At 43.3% G+C, this 17,520-nt stretch overlaps 1 protein-coding gene and 1 long non-coding RNA gene across 3 annotated transcripts in view; both read left to right on the top strand.

Annotated features, from left to right (window-relative positions):
• PLCXD3 (phosphatidylinositol specific phospholipase C X domain containing 3) overlaps positions 1–5,861 on the top strand; it is an 87,673-nt gene extending 81,812 nt beyond the window's left edge. Inside the window, exon 3 of the mRNA XM_077281413.1 lies at positions 3,938–5,861. Coding sequence (XP_077137528.1) covers positions 3,938–4,091 — 154 coding nt within the window. The 3' untranslated portion in view covers positions 4,092–5,861. The remainder of the gene's footprint in view (positions 1–3,937) is intronic.
• Positions 5,862–10,009: 4,148 nt separating this feature from the next.
• Positions 10,010–17,200, top strand: LOC143803541 (uncharacterized). 2 transcript variants are annotated; one of them, XR_013220951.1, is made up of 3 exons: positions 10,010–10,738; positions 13,021–13,298; positions 14,575–15,333. It is a non-coding gene; the product is annotated as an uncharacterized LOC143803541 (long non-coding RNA). The 2 variants fall into 2 exon arrangements; XR_013220952.1 differs by lacking the exons at positions 10,010–10,738; positions 13,021–13,298 and adding exons at positions 12,185–12,912; positions 16,213–17,200 and having other exon boundaries at positions 14,575–16,159.
• The last annotated feature ends 320 nt before the right edge of the window (positions 17,201–17,520 follow it).

Raw genomic sequence — 17,520 nt, 5'->3', positions numbered from 1 at the left:
GCTGCACTGTATGGCAGTATAGAAGCATTGTGTGGTACTGTGCAGTATATGATGATGGCTGCACTGTATGGCAGTATAGAAGCATTGTGTGGTACTGTGCAGTATATGATGGTGGCTGCACTGTATGGCGGTATAGAAGCATTGTGTGGTACTGTGCAGTATATGATGATGGCTGCACTGTATGGCGGTATAGAGGCATTGTGTGGTACTGTACAGTATATGATGGTGGCTGCACTGTATGGCGGTATAGAGGCATTGTCTGGTACTGCGCAGTATATGATGGTGTCTGCACTGTATGGCGGTATAGAGGCATTGTGTGGTACTGTGCAGTATATGATGGTGGCTGCACTGTATGGCAGTATAGAGGCATTGTCTGGTACTGCGCAGTATATGATGGTGTCTGCACTGTATGGCTGTATAGAAGCATTGTGTGGTACTGCGCAGTATATGATGGTGTCTGCACTGTATGGCGGTATAGAGGCATTGTGTGGTACTGTGCAGTATATGATGGTGGCTGCACTGTATGGCGGTATAGAGGCATTGTGTGGTACTGTGCAGTATGTGATGGTGGCTGCACTGTATGGCGGTATAGAAGCCTTGTGTGGTACTGCGCAGTATATGATGGTGGCTGCACTGTATGGCTGTATAGAGGCATTGTGTGGTACTGTCCAGTATATGATGGTGGCTGCACTGTATGGCTGTATACACGCATTGTATGGTACTGTGCAGTAAATGATGATGGCTGCACTGTATGGCGGTATAGCGGTATTGTGTGGTACTGTGCAGTATTGTTATTTACAGTGGGTACGGAAAGTATTCAGACCCCTTTAAATTTTTCACTTTGTTTCATTGCAGCCATTTGGTAAATTCAAAAAAGTTCATTTTTTTCTCATTAATGTACACTCTGCACCCCATCTTGACTGAAAAAAACAGAAATGTAGAAATTTTTGCAAATTTATTAAAAAAGAAAAACTGAAATATCCCATGGTCATAAGTCTTCCCCTTCCACTTTGCTCAGTATTGGGTAGAAGCACCTTTTGAGCTAGTACAGCCATGAGTCTTCTTGGGAATAACGCAACAAGTTTTCCACACCTGGATTTGGGGATCCTCGGCCATTCTTCCTTGCAGATCCTCTCCAATTCCGTCAGGTTGGATGGTGAACGTTGGTGGACGCCATTTTCAGGTCTCTCCAGAGATCCTCAGTTGGGTTTAGGTCAGGGCTCTGGCTGGGCCAGTCAAGAATGGTCACAGAGTTGTTTTGAAGCCACTCCTTTGTTATTTTAGCTGTGTGCTTAGGGTCATTGTCTTGTTGGAAGGTGAACCTTCGGCCAAGTCTGAGGTCCAGAGCACTCTGGAAGAGGTTTTCATCCAGGATATCTCTGTTCTTGGCCGCATTCATGTTTCCTTCGATGACAACCAGTCGTCCTGTCCCTGCTGCTGAAAACACCCCGATAGCATGATGCTGCCTCCACCATGTTTCACTGTTGGGATTGTATTGGGCAGGTGATGAGCAGTGCCTGGTTTTCTCCACACATACCGCTAAGAATTATTACCAGAAAGGTCTATCTTCATCTCATCAGACCAGAGAATCTTATTTCTCATAGTCTGGGAGTCCTTCATGTGTTTTTAGCAAACTCTATGCGGGCTTTCATATGTGTTACACTGAGGAGAGGCTTCCGTCGGGCCACTCTGCCATAAAGGCCCGACTGGTGGAGCGCTGCAGTGATAGTTGACTTTGTGGAACTTTCTCCCATCTCCCTACTGCATCTCTGGAGCTCAGCCACAGTGATCTTGGGGTTCTTCTTTACCTCTCTCACCAAGGCTCTTCTCCCATGATTGCTCAGTTTGGCTGGACGGCCAGGTCTAGGAAAACTTCTGGTGTTCCTGAAGACCTGTATGGTTGTTGATGCCAGATTGCTGTGAGCGCCACCCTGTGGTCGGCGATCATAGCAATGCTGTAATTCTCCTACATAGAGGCGATCTGAGCTTCGCTTCTATGTAGCAGAGCCGATCGCGTTGTGCCTGCTTCTAGTCTCCCATGGAGGCTATTGAAGCATGGCAAAAGTAAAAAAAAAATGTTTTAAAAAATATGAAAAAAAATAAAAAACTATAAAAGTTTAAATCACTCCTCTTTCTCCCCATTCAAAATAAAACAATTACAAAAAAATCAAACCTACACATATTTGGTATCGCCGCGTTCAGAATCGCCCGATCTATCAATAAAAAAAAAGGGATTAACCTGATCACTAAACAGCGTAGTGAGAAAAAAATTCAAAATGCCAGAATTAAGTTTTTTTGGTCACCGCAACGTTGAATTAAAATGCAATAACGGGCAATCAAAAGAAAGTGTCAATAAAACCGTCAGCTCGGCACGCAAAAAAAATAAGCCCTCACCCAACCCAAGATCCCGAAAAATGGTGACGCTGCGCATATCGGAAAATTGCATTTTGGAATTTTTTTTCACCACTTAGATAAAAATAACCTAGACATGTTTGGTGTCTATGAACTTGCAATGACATGGAGAATCATAATTACAGGTCAGTTTTAGCATTTAGTGAACCTAGCAAAAAAGCCAAACAAAAAACAAGTGTGGGACTGCACTTTTATTGCAATTTCACCACACTTGGAATTTTTTTTTCCCGTTTTCTAGTACACGACATGGTAAAACCAATGGTATCGTTTAAAAGTACAACTCGTCCCGCAAAAAATAAGCCCTCACATGACCATATTAACGGAAAAATAAAAAAGTTATGGCTCTGGGAAGGAGGGGAGCGAAAAACGAACAAGGAAAACCGAAAAACGCTCCGGGGGTTAGTTACACACGGCTGGCCTCCAATGAAGGAGGAGAACCATCTCAAGGAGGATCACAAGGAAATGGACAGCATGGGACTTACATATTGGGGCTGAAGACTTATGACCATGTGATATTTCAGTTTTTTTCTTTTTTAATAAATTTGCAAAAAAAAAGTCTACATTTCTGTTTTTTTTTCTATCAGGATGGGGTGCAGAGTGTACATTAATGTGAAAAAAATGAACTTTTTTGAATTTACCAAATGGCAGCAATGAAAGAAAGAGTGAAAAATGTAAAGGGGTCTGAATACTTTCTGTACCCACTGTAGACAGTTTGCTGTACTGTTATGTGACCAGTGGATGGCGCTGTTTTTTGGGTCTTATATCCCCCCCGTGCTGCATTTATGGGTATTTGTACATCGTCCCTTATTGTCGGCAGCACATGGGGCAAATATCTCACCATTGCTGAACTTTAGACAAAAGCGCTGAAAGCAGCGACGAGGAGCGGGCGTGAAACTGCTCCAAACCCGCAAGGAAAAAATAAGCCGCGTGTGCACGAGACGCCTGGACTCTCAATGCTGCGTTTTGTGATCCGGCTGATCATCCGATACGTGCAGTCATGTGACAGAAGAGTCGCTAACTCGCCCAACAAACCCTCAGAACGAGCTCACTGACAGATCCTCAGCTAACTCTTCAGCGTGCAATAAATAGTGTAAGCAATTTTTTTTTTCCTAAACCCAATCACAAAAAAAAATTATTTTTTTTCAGCAGCCTCATTATCATCACAGGCAGGATTACAATAAAAGGTAACAAATTCACGATAAGCAATGTCACAGTTCACCTTTAAAATAGACCCAGCGAACAAATGTGAAAATTGCAAGATTTCTGATTTGTCATTTTTTGAGGACATTTTTTTTTTTTTTACTTAACTGCGTGTATTTAGGGCTAGAAATGATTCTTGCAATTGAGTTTCATTAACATTTTTGCACGGTTTTCCTCCTATAACCTCAGGATTGCACTGTTTGTTGCTGGCTGCAGAATGAGTTAACTGAGGCTCCATCAGTGAGCTTGATAGGAAGAGTCTGTGCTATCATCATCAGTGTCATGGAGTCCTGTGGCTGACGCTCCTGTTTTTGTTTCTCCGCAGCGCTCTCCCCTCCATGATGCATTGGGTGCGGACGCAGAAGCCGGGAGAAAGCGGGATCAACATCATAACGGCAGATTTCGTAGAATTAGGTGACTTTATCAGCACGGTCATCAGGCTAAATTATCTGCTGGATGAAGAAGACAACGCCACTTGATACAAGAGCAAGAAACCTCCAAAAACATGAAATGCTGCAGTGTCATTGTCTTAGCGATGTTTTCTTGTACACAGAACTCTTCCTACAAATTCTCCATGTTGCTTGGGGTCCATAATCCAGAAGTGAAATCATAGTACTTTCATTCCCAATCTCATACAATTAAAGGGACGGTAAACAGCTGCTTTTCTTAAAATCCCAAAACAGTGCCACCCTTGTCCACAGGTTGTATGCTGTACTGCAGCTCACCACCACCAGATATAACCTATACTACAAGGTCGGTGCTGTTGCTTTTTTTTTTTTTGGAAGAGAGCAGCCATGTTTTACTAATCTTGTACCATCCTTTTAACGACAAAGAGGGCGCACTTTTTTATGTCATTTCATGGGATTTTGTCTTTCAAACCAAAGTATTAATTAATTCAGTTTGTGGACTTTATTTAATGATTGCTCTAGTCAAGTAGAATCTTTTGTGGTTTTTTTTAGAATCTCAGTTGTGCTTTTTCTTTTATTTCCATTTATGGTAACAATTTATTGGATAAGCTCCGCCCCAGATCCGCCCATGAGGAACCTCAAAATCTCTAAAAATTGCTAACTTACTATATACATTAGCGTGCCCCCTGGAAATCAGTAAGGAGTGATTATATCACACTCTCTAGTGCCACACAACAGCGGAATAGGTAGACTCAGAACCTTTTTTCAGTTTTTTTTTTTAAGATGTCATTGGTTTCCAACCTGTAGCAAAACTATAACTAAAGCATGATGGGAGTTGTAGTTTTTCTTCAGCTGGGAAGCCATAGGGTGATCTGTTTTTCTTTTTTTTTGCACAATGTGTAAAGCTTCATTTCTAATAACTGATGCAGCGTGATCGTTGATTCCCAGGATCACAATGTGTAAAGTTTCATTTCTAATCCTGAATATCTGATGCAGTGCGATCGTTTATTTCCAGGGTCACTATGTGAGAAGTTTCATTTCTAATCCTGAATATCTGATGCAGCGCAATAGTTTATCCCCAGGGTCACTATGTGAAAAGTTTCATTTCTAATCCTGAATATCTGATGCAGCGCGATCGTTGCTTCCTAGGGTCACTATGTGTAAAGTTTCATTTCTAATCCTGAATATCTGATGCAGCACGATCGTTGGTTCCTAGGATCACAATGTGTAAAGTTTCATTTCTAATCCTGAATATCTGATGCAGCGCGATCGTTGGTTCCTAGGATCACTATGTGTAAAGTTTCATTTCTAATATCTGATGCAGCGCGATCGTTGTTTCCTAGGGTCACTATGTGTAAAGTTTCATTTCTAATATCTGATGCAGCGCGATCGTTGGTTCCTAGGATCACTATGTGTAAAGTTTCATTTCTAATCCTGAATATCTGATGCAGCGCGATCGTTAGTTCCCAGGGTCACTATGTGTAAAGTTTCATTTCTAACCCTGAATATCTGATGCAGCGCGATCGTTGGTTCCCAGGGTCACTATGTGTAAAGTTTCATTTCTAATCCTGAATATCTGATGCAGCACGATCGTTGGTTCCTAGGATCACTATGTGGCTCATAAAGAAGCTCAAGTGTGATGTCACCGTCTCGTCACTTTTCATCATTGTGTCTTGTACTGAATGAGAACTATTTAGAATTCTCAATGAAAAATAACTAAAACTTAAAGCGTCGTCTCAACTTGTGAAATGGAGAAAACAAGCAATTTTGAAATTTACTTTCTGGAGAGAGTTTTTAATCCTTTAATTTGTTGCTAGTTGCTTTGGTTACCGGCTACCTCTGCAGTTTATCAGAGCGGCTGAAGGGATCATGCTCTTGCATGCTGTTCGCTGAGGCATTCCACCCATGCTATAAAGGCAAAGCTGCCTCTGCCATCAGCGTCTCAGAGATCATGAAGAACCCCAAACAAAACTTCTTTCACCGTGACCTCCTTCAACAGCAGGTAGACATAAAGGGGTTAGGATTATTTTGGTCTCACTGGTGCACAAGAATAATGTGCACAGTGATGTCTAAATACAGAAATGATGCACACAGTGATGTCACAGTGTCGGGATACTGTACACAGTGATATCACAGCACTAGGATAGAGCATAAAGTGATGTCACAGTGCAGAAATAATACAGTGATGTCAAAGTACTGGGATAGTGTACACAGTGATGACATAGCACAGGAATATTGCACACAGTGATAGCATAGCACAAGAGTAGTGCACACAGTGATGACATAGCACAGGAATATTGCACACAGTGATAGCATAGCACAGGAGTAGTGCACACAGTGATAGCATAGCACAGGACTAATGCACACAGTGATGGTATAGCACAGGCATAGTGCACATAGTGATGGTATAGCACAGAAATAGTGCACAAAGTGATGGCATAGCACAGGAATAGTGCGCACAGTGATGTATAGCACAGGAATAGTGCACACAGTGATGGCATAGCACTGGAACAGTGCGCACAGTGATGGCATAGCACAGGCATAGTGCACACGGTGATGGTATAGCAAGGAATAGTGCACATGCACACAGTGATGGTATAGCACAGGCATAGTGCACACAGTGATGTCACTGTAAAGGGACAATATGCACACTGATGTCATATTACCGGAATAATGCACAGGGATAAAGCCCACAACGATGTCCCAATAGTGGCATAATGCACATAGTGAAGCTTCATAACAACGATAATGCACACAGTGATGTCACTGTCCATTGTCCACAGAAATACTGCACACAGGTAAGATCACTGTGTAAGTGCAACGTCCCAGTAAAGGGGAAACCGATATCACAGCACAAGAATCAAGTATTAACATGGATCAGGGACACTGCACATTGTGAGCTAATCGTGAAAGGTTTACACGTTCTACTTTGAGAATTTTGCAGGGGGTGACACAGTGAGACGAGATCACACGGAGGATTATTAACCCCTAAGGGGACGATGCTACACACAAAGCCTATGTCACTGCTAACTTGTTGTGCACCGTTATTCCCCGTGTTGTTTGCGTTTAGAGACAGGATGTGCCCCCGAGAGGCTTCTGTTATTGATGCGGGATGTTGGGATTGTGCTTGCTCTGGAGTTGTCACGGCAACTACAACAGATTCTCTGTTCATTTTCTGGTCTCCTATCATCTGACCAGTGACCACCTATAAGAACACATCTTTAAGAGTCACATGATGTTCGTGCACTGAACTATTAATTAGACAAAGGCAGCACCATGGCGACCCCAGAGTAAGCACAACACCCAGGTAACAGTAGCAGAAAAAATACAAAATGTAGGTGAAAAAGTGTCATTATTGATAGTAGAAAATCAACTTCATGTGTGTTCTGGTCTGGAAAGACCCTGAAATACTTTGTTTTATCAATCCTTTTACTTTTGTGGTCTGGTTTGAAGATCAGTTCTATGAAAATCGAGACTGTTGGAAAATATGTAGCCTTCATCTTCACTGCTGTGCGCATCTGATGAGTTAATGGGACTTTTGTGCTTATTTTTTTGTGTTTTGTTCCATCATCGTCATTACTGCGCCTTGAATATAATTCATGATATTAGAGCTCAGTATTTAAAATGCAAAAAATCCATCAACTTTTCTATTGATAAAGATATTTTTTTCCTGCTTTTTTTCCCCTCAATCATTTCCTATATGTTTATGTGACTGAATTTATCATTTGCATATAATATTTTTCATTTTATTATTTAAACTTTTTGGATAAAATGTTTCACACAGCCATTATCAATTTTGTCTCCCTTAGGTCACCACTAGGGGGAGCTCACTGCATATGAATATATAGAGCTCTCATTGAACTGTTTACAGTGAGCGCCCCCTAGTGGTGGCCACAATCAGATCCAATTTAATTGTGTAACTCTTTTGGCAGTGTCAATGGAAATAAAGGACATGGAGCTTTGTAGAAGAAAAAATAAGGGAAAATTGCAGTCAGAACTGGGTCCTGGTACAATTCTAGGGTCAAAGATTCTCGCATAAGAGCACAGGAATATTATAAAGTTACATTATTATACTATGTGGGTCACTTTTTGTGCATATAAAATCTATTCTGTATGGCAGATACAGTTGTGCTCAAAAGTTTACATACCCCGGCAGAATTTTTGCTTTCTTAGACTTTTTTCAGAGAATATGAATGATAACACCAAAACTTTTTCTCCACTCATGGTCAGTGTTTGGGTGAAGCCATTTATTGTCAAACTACTGTGGTTTCTCTTTTTAAATCATAATGACAACCCAAAACATCCAAATGACCCTGATGAAAAGTTCCCATACCCTGATGATATTGGCCTAATAACATGCACAGATGTTGACACAAATGGGTTTAAAGGTAACATCCTCCCCTGTGACCTGTTTGCTTGTAATCAGTGTGTGCATAAAAGCTGAGTGAGTTTCTGGGATCCAGACAGACTCTTGCATCTTTCATCCAGCCACTGACGTTTCTGGATTGTGAGTCATGGGGAAAGCAAAAGAATTGTCAACGGATCTACGGGAAAAGATAGTTGAACTGTATAAAACAGGAAAGGGATACAAAAAGATGTCCAAGGAATTGATAATGTCAGTCAGCAGCGTTCAGACTGTGATTAACAAATGGAAAATTAGAGGCTCTGTAAAAACTAAACCACGGTCAGGTAGACCAACAAAAATGTCGTCCACAACTGCCAGGAAAATTGTTCGGGATGCAAAGAAAAACCCACAAATAGCATCAGCTGAAATACTGGACTCTGAAAACTAGCGGTGTGGCTGTTTCAAGATGCACAATAAGGAGGCACTTGAACAAAAATGGGCTGCATGGTCGAGTCGCCAGAAAAAGCCATTACTGCACAAATGCCACAAATATCTCACCTACAATACGCAAAACGGCACAGAGACAAGCCTCAAAACTTCTGGAACAAGGAAATTTGGAGTGATGAGACCAAAATTGAACTTTTTGGCCACAACCATAAACGTTACATTTGAAGTGAAGTCAACAAGCCCTATGATGAAAGGAACACCATTCCTACTGTAAAGCACGGAGGTGGATCGCTGATGTTTTGGCACAGGAAACTTGGTAAAAGTTGAAGGAAAAATGCATGCAGCACGTTATCAGCAAATACTGGATGCAAATTTGTAATCATCAGCCCGGAAGCTGCGCATGGGACGTTCTTGGACGTTCCAACATGACAACAATCCAAAACACAAGGCCAAGTCTTCCTGTCATTGGCTACAGCAGAACAAAGTGAAGGTTCTGGAGTGGCCATCTCAGTCTCCTGACCTCTGTGAACTTTTGATCAGGGTCATTTGGATGTTTTGGGTTGCCATTATCATTTAAAAAGAGAAAACACAGTAGTCTGACAACAAATGGCTTCACCCAACCACTAACCATGAGTGGAGAAAATGTTTTTGTGTTATTCATATTCTCTGAAAAAAGGCCAAGAAAGCAAAATTTCTGCTGGGGTATGTAAACTTTTGAGCACAACTGTAGTTATATAGATCATGACCCAGGAGCTTCTGGTGCAGAGGGCATATAATAAAGTAGGAGCCCATGGACCAACTGCGGGAATCTGTGCTATCTTTTGGGTTGTGCTTCTTAATATTATCCATACAGAAAAGGTGTCACCAAAAGAGATTACTTTCTCCACAGTTTATACATTTACATAAATGGGAGATTATGCAAGAAGGTGGAAAAATGTATAGCTACAAAATTCTATGGGTGCACAATCCCTGTGTGACTAATGCTGTCAGTTATCTATTAGACTTTTAAATATGCACACAGCTCCCCCTAGTGGTGGCTGCAGACATGTAGAGTATCTCTGTAGACAGGGAGCTCCCCCTAGTGGTGGCTGCAGACAGGATCTTATCATGTATCTCTGTATACAGGGAGCTCCCCCTAGTGGTGGCTCCAGGCAGGATCTTATCATGTATCTCTGTATACAGGGAGCTCAACCTGGTGGTGACTGCAGACAGGATCTTATCATGTATCTCTGTATACAGGGAGCTCCCCCTAGTGGTGACTGCAGACAGGATCTTATCATGTATCTCTGTATACAGGGAGCTCCCCCTAGTGACTGCAGACAAGATCTTATCATGTATATCTGTATACAGGGAGCTCCCCCTAGTGACTGCAGACAAGATCTTATCATGTACCTCTGTATACAGGGAGCTCCCCCTAGTGGTAGCTGCAGACAGGATCTTATCATGTATCTCTGTATACAGAGAGCTCCCCCTAGTGTTGGCTGCAGACAGGATCTTATCATGTATCTCTGTATACAGGGAGCTCCCCCTAGTGGAGACTGCAGACAGGATCTTATCATGTACAGTATCTCTGTATACAGGGAGCTCCCCCTAGTGGTGGCTGCAGAGAGGACCTTATGTATCTCTATGCAGGGAGCTCCCCCTAGTTATGGCTGCAGAGAGGATCTTATCATGTATCTCTATACAGGGAGCTCCCCCTAGTGGTGACTGCAGACAGGATCTTATCATGTATCTCTGTATACAAGGAGCTCCCCCTAGTGGTGGCTGCAGACAGGATCTTATCATGTATCTCTGTATACAGGGAGCTCCCCCTAGTGGTGGCTGCAGACAGGATCTTATCATGTATTTCTGTATACAGAGAGCTCCCCCTAGTGGTGGCTGCAGACAGGATCTTATCATGTATCTCTGTATACAGGAGCTCCCCCTAGTGGAGACTGCAGACAGGATCTTATCATGTATCTCTGTATACAGGAGCTCCCCCTAGTGGAGACTGCAGACAGGATCTTATCATGTATCTCTGTATACAGGGAGCTCCCCCTAGTGGTGGCTGCAGACAGGATCTTATCATGTATCTCTGTATACAGGAGCTCCCCCTAGTGGAGGCTGCAGACAGATTATAATGTATCTCTGTATACAGGGAGCTCTCCCTAGTGGTGGCTGCAGACAGGATCTTATCATGTATCTCTGTATACAGGGAGCTCCCCCTAGTGGTGGCTGCAGACAGAATCTTATCATGTATCTCTTTATACAGGGAGCTCCCCCTAGTGGCTGCAGACAGGATCTTATCAAGTATCTCTGTATACAGGGAGCTCCCCCTAGTGGTGGCTGCAGACAGGATCTTATCATGTATCTCTGTATACAGAGAGCTCCCCCTAGTGGTGGCTGCAGACAGGATCTTATCATGTATCTCTGTATACAGGGAGCTCCCCCTAGTGGCTGCAGACAGGATCTTATCATGTATCTTTGTATACAGGAGCTCCCCCTAGTGGAGGCTGCAGACAGATTATCATGTATCTCTGTATACAGGGAGCTCCTCCTAGTGGTGGCTGCAGACAGAATCTTATCATGTATCTCTGTATACAGGGAGCTCCCCCTAGTGGTGGCTGCAGACAGGATCTTATCATGTATCTCTGTATACAGGGAGCTCCCCCTAGTGGCTGCAGACAGGATCTTATCATGTATCTTTGTATACAGGAGCTCCCCCTAGTGGAGGCTGCAGACAGATTATCATGTATCTCTGTATACAGGGAGCTCCTCCTAGTGGTGGCTGCAGACAGAATCTTATCATGTATCTCTTTATACAGGGAGCTCCCCCTAGTGGCTGCAGACAGGATCTTATCATGTATCTTTGTATACAGGAGCTCCCCCTAGTGGAGGCTGCAGACAGATTATCATGTATCTCTGTATACAGGGAGCTCCTCCTAGTGGTGGCTGCAGACAGAATCTTATCATGTATCTCTGTATACAGAGAGCTCCTCCTAGTGGGTGCAGACAGGATCTTATCAAGTATCTCTGTATACAGAAGCTCCCCCTAGTGGTGACTGCAGACAGGTTCTTATCATGTATCTGTGTATACAGGGAGCTCCCCCTAGTGGTGGCTGCAGACAGGATCTTATCATGTATCTCTGTATACAGAGAGCTCCCCCTAGTGGTGGCTGCAGACAGGATCTTATCATGTATCTCTGTATACAGGGAGCTCCCCCTAGTGACTGCAGACAGGATCTTATCATGTATCTCTGTATACAGAGAGCTCCCCCTAGTGGTGGCTGCAGACAGGATCTTATCATGTATCTCTGTATACAGGAGCTCCCCCTAGTGGAGACTGCAGACAGGATCTTATCATGTATCTCTGTATACAGGAGCTCCCCCTAGTGGAGACTGCAGACAGGATCTTATCATGTATCTCTGTATACAGGGAGCTCCCCCTAGTGGTGGCTGCAGACAGGATCTTATCATGTATCTCTATATACAGGGAGCTCCCCCTAGTGGTGGCTGCAGACAGAATCTTATCATGTATCTCTTTATACAGAGAGCTCCCCCTAGTGGCTGCAGACAGGATCTTATCATGTATCTCTGTATACAGGAGCTCCCCCTAGTGGAGGCTGCAGACAGATTATCATGTATCTCTGAATACAGGGAGCTCCTAGTGGTGGCTGCAGACAGGATCTTATCAAGTATCTCTGTATACAGGAACTCCCCCTAGTGGTGACTGCAGACAGGTTCTTATCATGTATCTGTGTATACAGGGAGCTCCCCCTAGTGGTGGCTGCAGACAGGATCTTATCATGTATCTCTGTTTACAGAGAGCTCCCCCTAGTGGTGGCTGCAGACAGGATCTTATCATGTATCTCTGTACACAGGGAGCTCCCCCTAGTGGTGGCTGCAGACAGGATCTTATCAAGTATCTCTGTATACAGGAGCTCCCCCCCCCTAGTGGAGGCTGCAGACAGATTATAATGTATCTCTGTATACAGGGAGCTCCCCCTAGTGGTGGCTGCAGACAGGATCTTATCATGTATCTCTGTATACAGGGAGCTCCCCCTAGTGGTGGCTGCAGACAGAATCTTATCATGTATCTCTTTATACAGGGAGCTCCCCCTAGTGGCTGCAGACAGGATCTTATCATGTATCTCTGTATACAGAGAGCTCCTCCTAGTGGCTGCAGACAGGATCTTATCAAGTATCTCTGTATACAGGAGCTCCTCCTAGTGGTGACTGCAGACAGGTTCTTATCATGTATCTGTGTATACAGGGAGCTCCCCCTAGTGGTGGCTGCAGACAGGATCTTATCATGTATCTCTGTATACAAAGAGCTCCCCCTAGTGGTGGCTGCAGACAGGATCTTATCATGTATCTCTGTATACAGGGAGCTCCCCCTAGTGACTGCAGACAGGATCTTATCATGTATCTCTACACAGGGAGCTCCCCCTAGTGGTGGCTACAGACAGGATCTTATCATGTATCTCTGTATACAGAAGCTCCCCCTAGTGGAGGCTGCAGACAGAATATTATCATGTATCTCTGTATACAGGAGCTCCCCCTAGTGGTGGCTGCAGACAGGATCTTATGTATCTCTGTATACAGGGAGCTCCCCCTAGTGGTGGCTGCAGACAGGATCTTATCATGTATCTCTGTTTACAGGAGCTCCCCCTAGTGGAGGCTGCAGACAGAATATTATCATGTATCTCTTTATACAGGAGCTTCCCCTAGTGGTGGCTGCAGACAGGATCTTATCATGTATCTCTGTATACAGAGAGCTCCTCCTAGTGGCTGCAGACAGGATCTTATGTATCTCTGTATACAGGGAGCTCCCCCTAGTGGTGGCTGCAGACAGGATCTTATCATGTATCTTTGTATACAGGGAGCTCCCCCTAGTGACTGCAGACAGGATCTTATCATGTATCTCTGTATACAGGGAGCTCCCCCTAGTGGTGTCTGCAGACAGGATCTTATCATGTATCTCTGTATACAGAAGCTCCCCCTTGTGGAGGCTGCAGACAGAATATTATCATGTATCTCTGTATACAGGAGCTCCCCCTAGTGGTGGCTGCAGACAGGATCTTATGTATCTCTGTATACAGGGAGCTCCCCCTAGTGGTGGCTGCAGACAGGATCTTATCATGTATCTCTGTATACAGGGAGCTCCCCCTAGTGGTGGCTGCAGACAGGATCTTATCATGCATCTCTGTATACAGGGAGCTCCCCCTAGTGGTGGCTGCAGACAGGATCTTATCATGTATCTCTGTATACAGGGAGCTCCCCCTAGTGACTGCAGACAGGATCTTATCATGTATCTCTGTATACAGGGAGCTCCCCCTAGTGGTGGCTACAGACAGGATCTTATCATCTATCTCTGTATACAGGAGCTCCCCCTAGTGGTGGCTGCAGACAGGATCGTATGTATCTCTGTATACAGGGAGCTCCCCCTAGTGGTGGCTGCAGACAGAATCTTATCATGTATCTCTGTATGCAGGGAGCTCCCCCTAGTGGTGGCTGCAGACAGGATCTTATGTATCTCTGTATACAGGGAGCTCCTTCTAGTGTTGGCTGCAGACATGATCTTATCATGTATGTTTGTATACAGGGAGCTCCCCCTAGTGACTGCAGACAGGATCTTATCATTTATCTCTGTATACAGGGAGCTCCCCCTAGTGGTGGCTGCAGACAGGATCTTATCATGTATCTCTTTACAGGAGCTCCCCCTAGTGGAGGCTGCAGACAGAATCTTATCATGTATCTCTGTATACAGGGAGCTCACCCTAGTGGTGGCTGCAGACAGGATCTTATGTATCTCGGTATACAGGGAGCTCCCCCTAGTGGTGGCTGCAGACAGAATCTTATCATGTATCTCTGTATACAGGGAGCTCCCCCTAGTGGTGGCCGCAGAAAGGATCTTATCGTGTACCTCTGTATACAGGGAGCTCCCTCTAGCAAGGACCATTTCCGTATCAAAAGTTTAGCCACGGTTGTGACACTTGCCACATGAGGATCCATGTTAGAAAATATGTCCAGCGGCAGAACAAATTTTCAGATGTCATCTAATTTCTCCTTACAGCAGATAATAACATCATCATCTTCTAGTAGTTTGTCATATGATGTACCATTACTTATTGTTTCCGTTTTTGCTCAGTGGCCAATACATTTATTTATTTAAACTTTTTGAAAAAAAATTTTTTTACATTTAAAGTTTAGCATCTGATAAAATGCCTTATACTGAAATGAATCATGGGATGCAATGAGAAGAAATTATCTTTACGTTATTATTTATTTATCTCGAATTAAAAAATGCGCAAGCGTAAAGCTTCACGTTCTATTCTTGTGAATGTAACACGTACATCGGTGTTCAGAGTTTCAGTCGAACGTATTTCTTGTACAATATGTAAAATAATTTGACAATTTATTTTTTTATCATTTCCAAGATGGAGAACTGTAATTTAATTTCCTTTTGTTTGTGTTTTCTCGAAATACGAATTATATGCAAATATTATTTAGCTGCACGTAAAAGAGCATTACCTCTAACATAAAATTTAAAAAAATGAAAATCAGATAAAAAATATTTATCACAAATTGTGAACCTAATCCTGTGTCTCTGTATACAGGGAGCTCCCCCTAGTGGTGTCTGCAGACAGGATCTTATCATGTATCTCTGTATACAGGGAGCTCCCCCTAGTGGTGGCTGCAGACAGGATCTTATCATGTATCTCTGTATACAGGGAGCTCCCCCTAGTGGCTGCAGACAGGATCTCATCATGTATCTCTGTATACAGGGAGCTCCCCCTAGTGGTGGCTGCAGACAGGATCTTGTCATGTATCTCTGTATACAGGGAGCTCCCCCTAGTGGTGGCTGCAGACAGGATCTTATCATGTATCTGTATACAGGGAGCTCCTCCTAGTGGTGTCTGCAGACAGAATCTTATCATGTATCTCTGTATACAGGGAGCTCCCCCTAGTGGTGACTGCAGACAGGATCTTATCATGTATCTCTGTATACAGGGAGCTCCCCCTAGTGGTGGCTGCAGGCAGGATCTTATCATGTATCTCTGTATACAGGGAGCTCCCCCTAGTGGTGTCTGCAGACAGGATCTTATCATGTATCTCTGTATACAGGGAGCTCCCCCTAGTGGTGTCTGCAGGCAGGATCTTATCATGTATCTCTGTATACAGGGAGCTCCCCCTAGTGGTGGCTGCAGGCAGGATCTTATCATGTATCTCTGTATACAGGGAGCTCCCCCTAGTGGTGTCTGCAGACAGGATCTTATCATGTATCTCTGTATACAGGGAGCTCCCCCTAGTGGTGTCTGCAGACAGAATCTTATGTATCTCTGTATACAGGGAGCTCCCCCTAGTAGTGGCTGCAGACAGAATCTTATAATGTATCTCTATACAGGGAGCTCCCCCTAGTGGTGACTGCAGACAGGATCTTATCATGTATCTCTGTATACTGGGAGCTCCCCCTAGTGTCTGCAGACAGAATCTTATCATGTATCTCTGTATACAGGGAGCTCCCCCTAGTGGTGGCTGCAGACAGGATCTTATCATGTATCTCTGCATACAGGGAGCTCCCCCTAGTGGTGTCTGCAGACAGAATCTTATCATGTATCTCTGTATACAGGGAGCTCCCCCTAGTGGTGGCTACAGACAGGATCTTATCATGTATCTGTATACAGGGAGCTCCCCCTAGTGGTGACTGCAGACAGGATCTTATCATGTATCTCTGTATATAGGGAGCTCCCCCTAGTGGTGACTGCAGACAGGATCTTATCATGTATCTCTGTATACAGGGAGCTCCCCCTAGTGCTGGCTGCAGACAGGATCTTATCACGTATCTCTGTATACAGGGAGCTCCCCCTAGTGGTGGCTGCAGACAGAATCTTATCATGTATCTCTGTATACAGGGAGCTCCCCCTAGTGCTGGCTGCAGACAGGATCTTATCATGTATCTCTGTATACAGGGAGCTCCCCCTAGTGGTGGCTGCAGACAGGATCTTATCATGTATCTCTGTATACAGGGAGCTCCCCCTAGTGGTGTCTGCAGATAGATGTTTATCATAAAGCTGGGCAGCTTTGAGGGGACTTGGAGCTCTTTATCAGTACATGGAGCTCTTACTGTAAAAATAGTCATACATTAAATTAGATCTAAAAATCAAATATGATAAATATAAAAGATGGTCTTTCACGTTCAGGGGTATGCTTTTTGAAACTTTTATGTGCTTTGTGATTTTGTATTATTCTTTCATTAGAAAGAACAAAATGTAAGATTTTCATGATGAACATGTGGCTTATAATTTTTTGTGAATGTTTCTCAGTTAAGGATTTGTTGTTGCAGTGAAGCATTTTAGCGGTTTCTCTATTTTGCATTCGTTTTATCATATCAAATTTCAATGTAAAATATGTAAAAAAATAAAAAAAAAAGTTTTGTTTTTTTTTTTACTTTCAACTAATTTTTGGACTTGGATTTTTTTTCTGTATTATTGCAATCTTGCTGTTTTGATATTGCTGACTATAGTTCGGGAAAAAGAAAATCCCCTTTAAGCTATCAGGAAAAAAGATTCTTTATGCAGTACAACATTCTGAGTTTTGTAAGTTTATTTGTGTCGTTTTGTAAATATTGAAAATATATTTTTGTCCCATGGATAAAGAAAATGTAAAAAAAATGAAAATTATCTTTAAAGAAAAGGTTAGTCTTGTTGAACCTGCCTTAAATTATGG

Source organism: Ranitomeya variabilis, chromosome 1 (assembly GCF_051348905.1).
Source record: "Ranitomeya variabilis isolate aRanVar5 chromosome 1, aRanVar5.hap1, whole genome shotgun sequence".
NCBI classification, from domain to species: domain Eukaryota; kingdom Metazoa; phylum Chordata; class Amphibia; order Anura; family Dendrobatidae; genus Ranitomeya; species Ranitomeya variabilis.
This window is presented reverse-complemented; position numbering and strand designations above follow the sequence as displayed.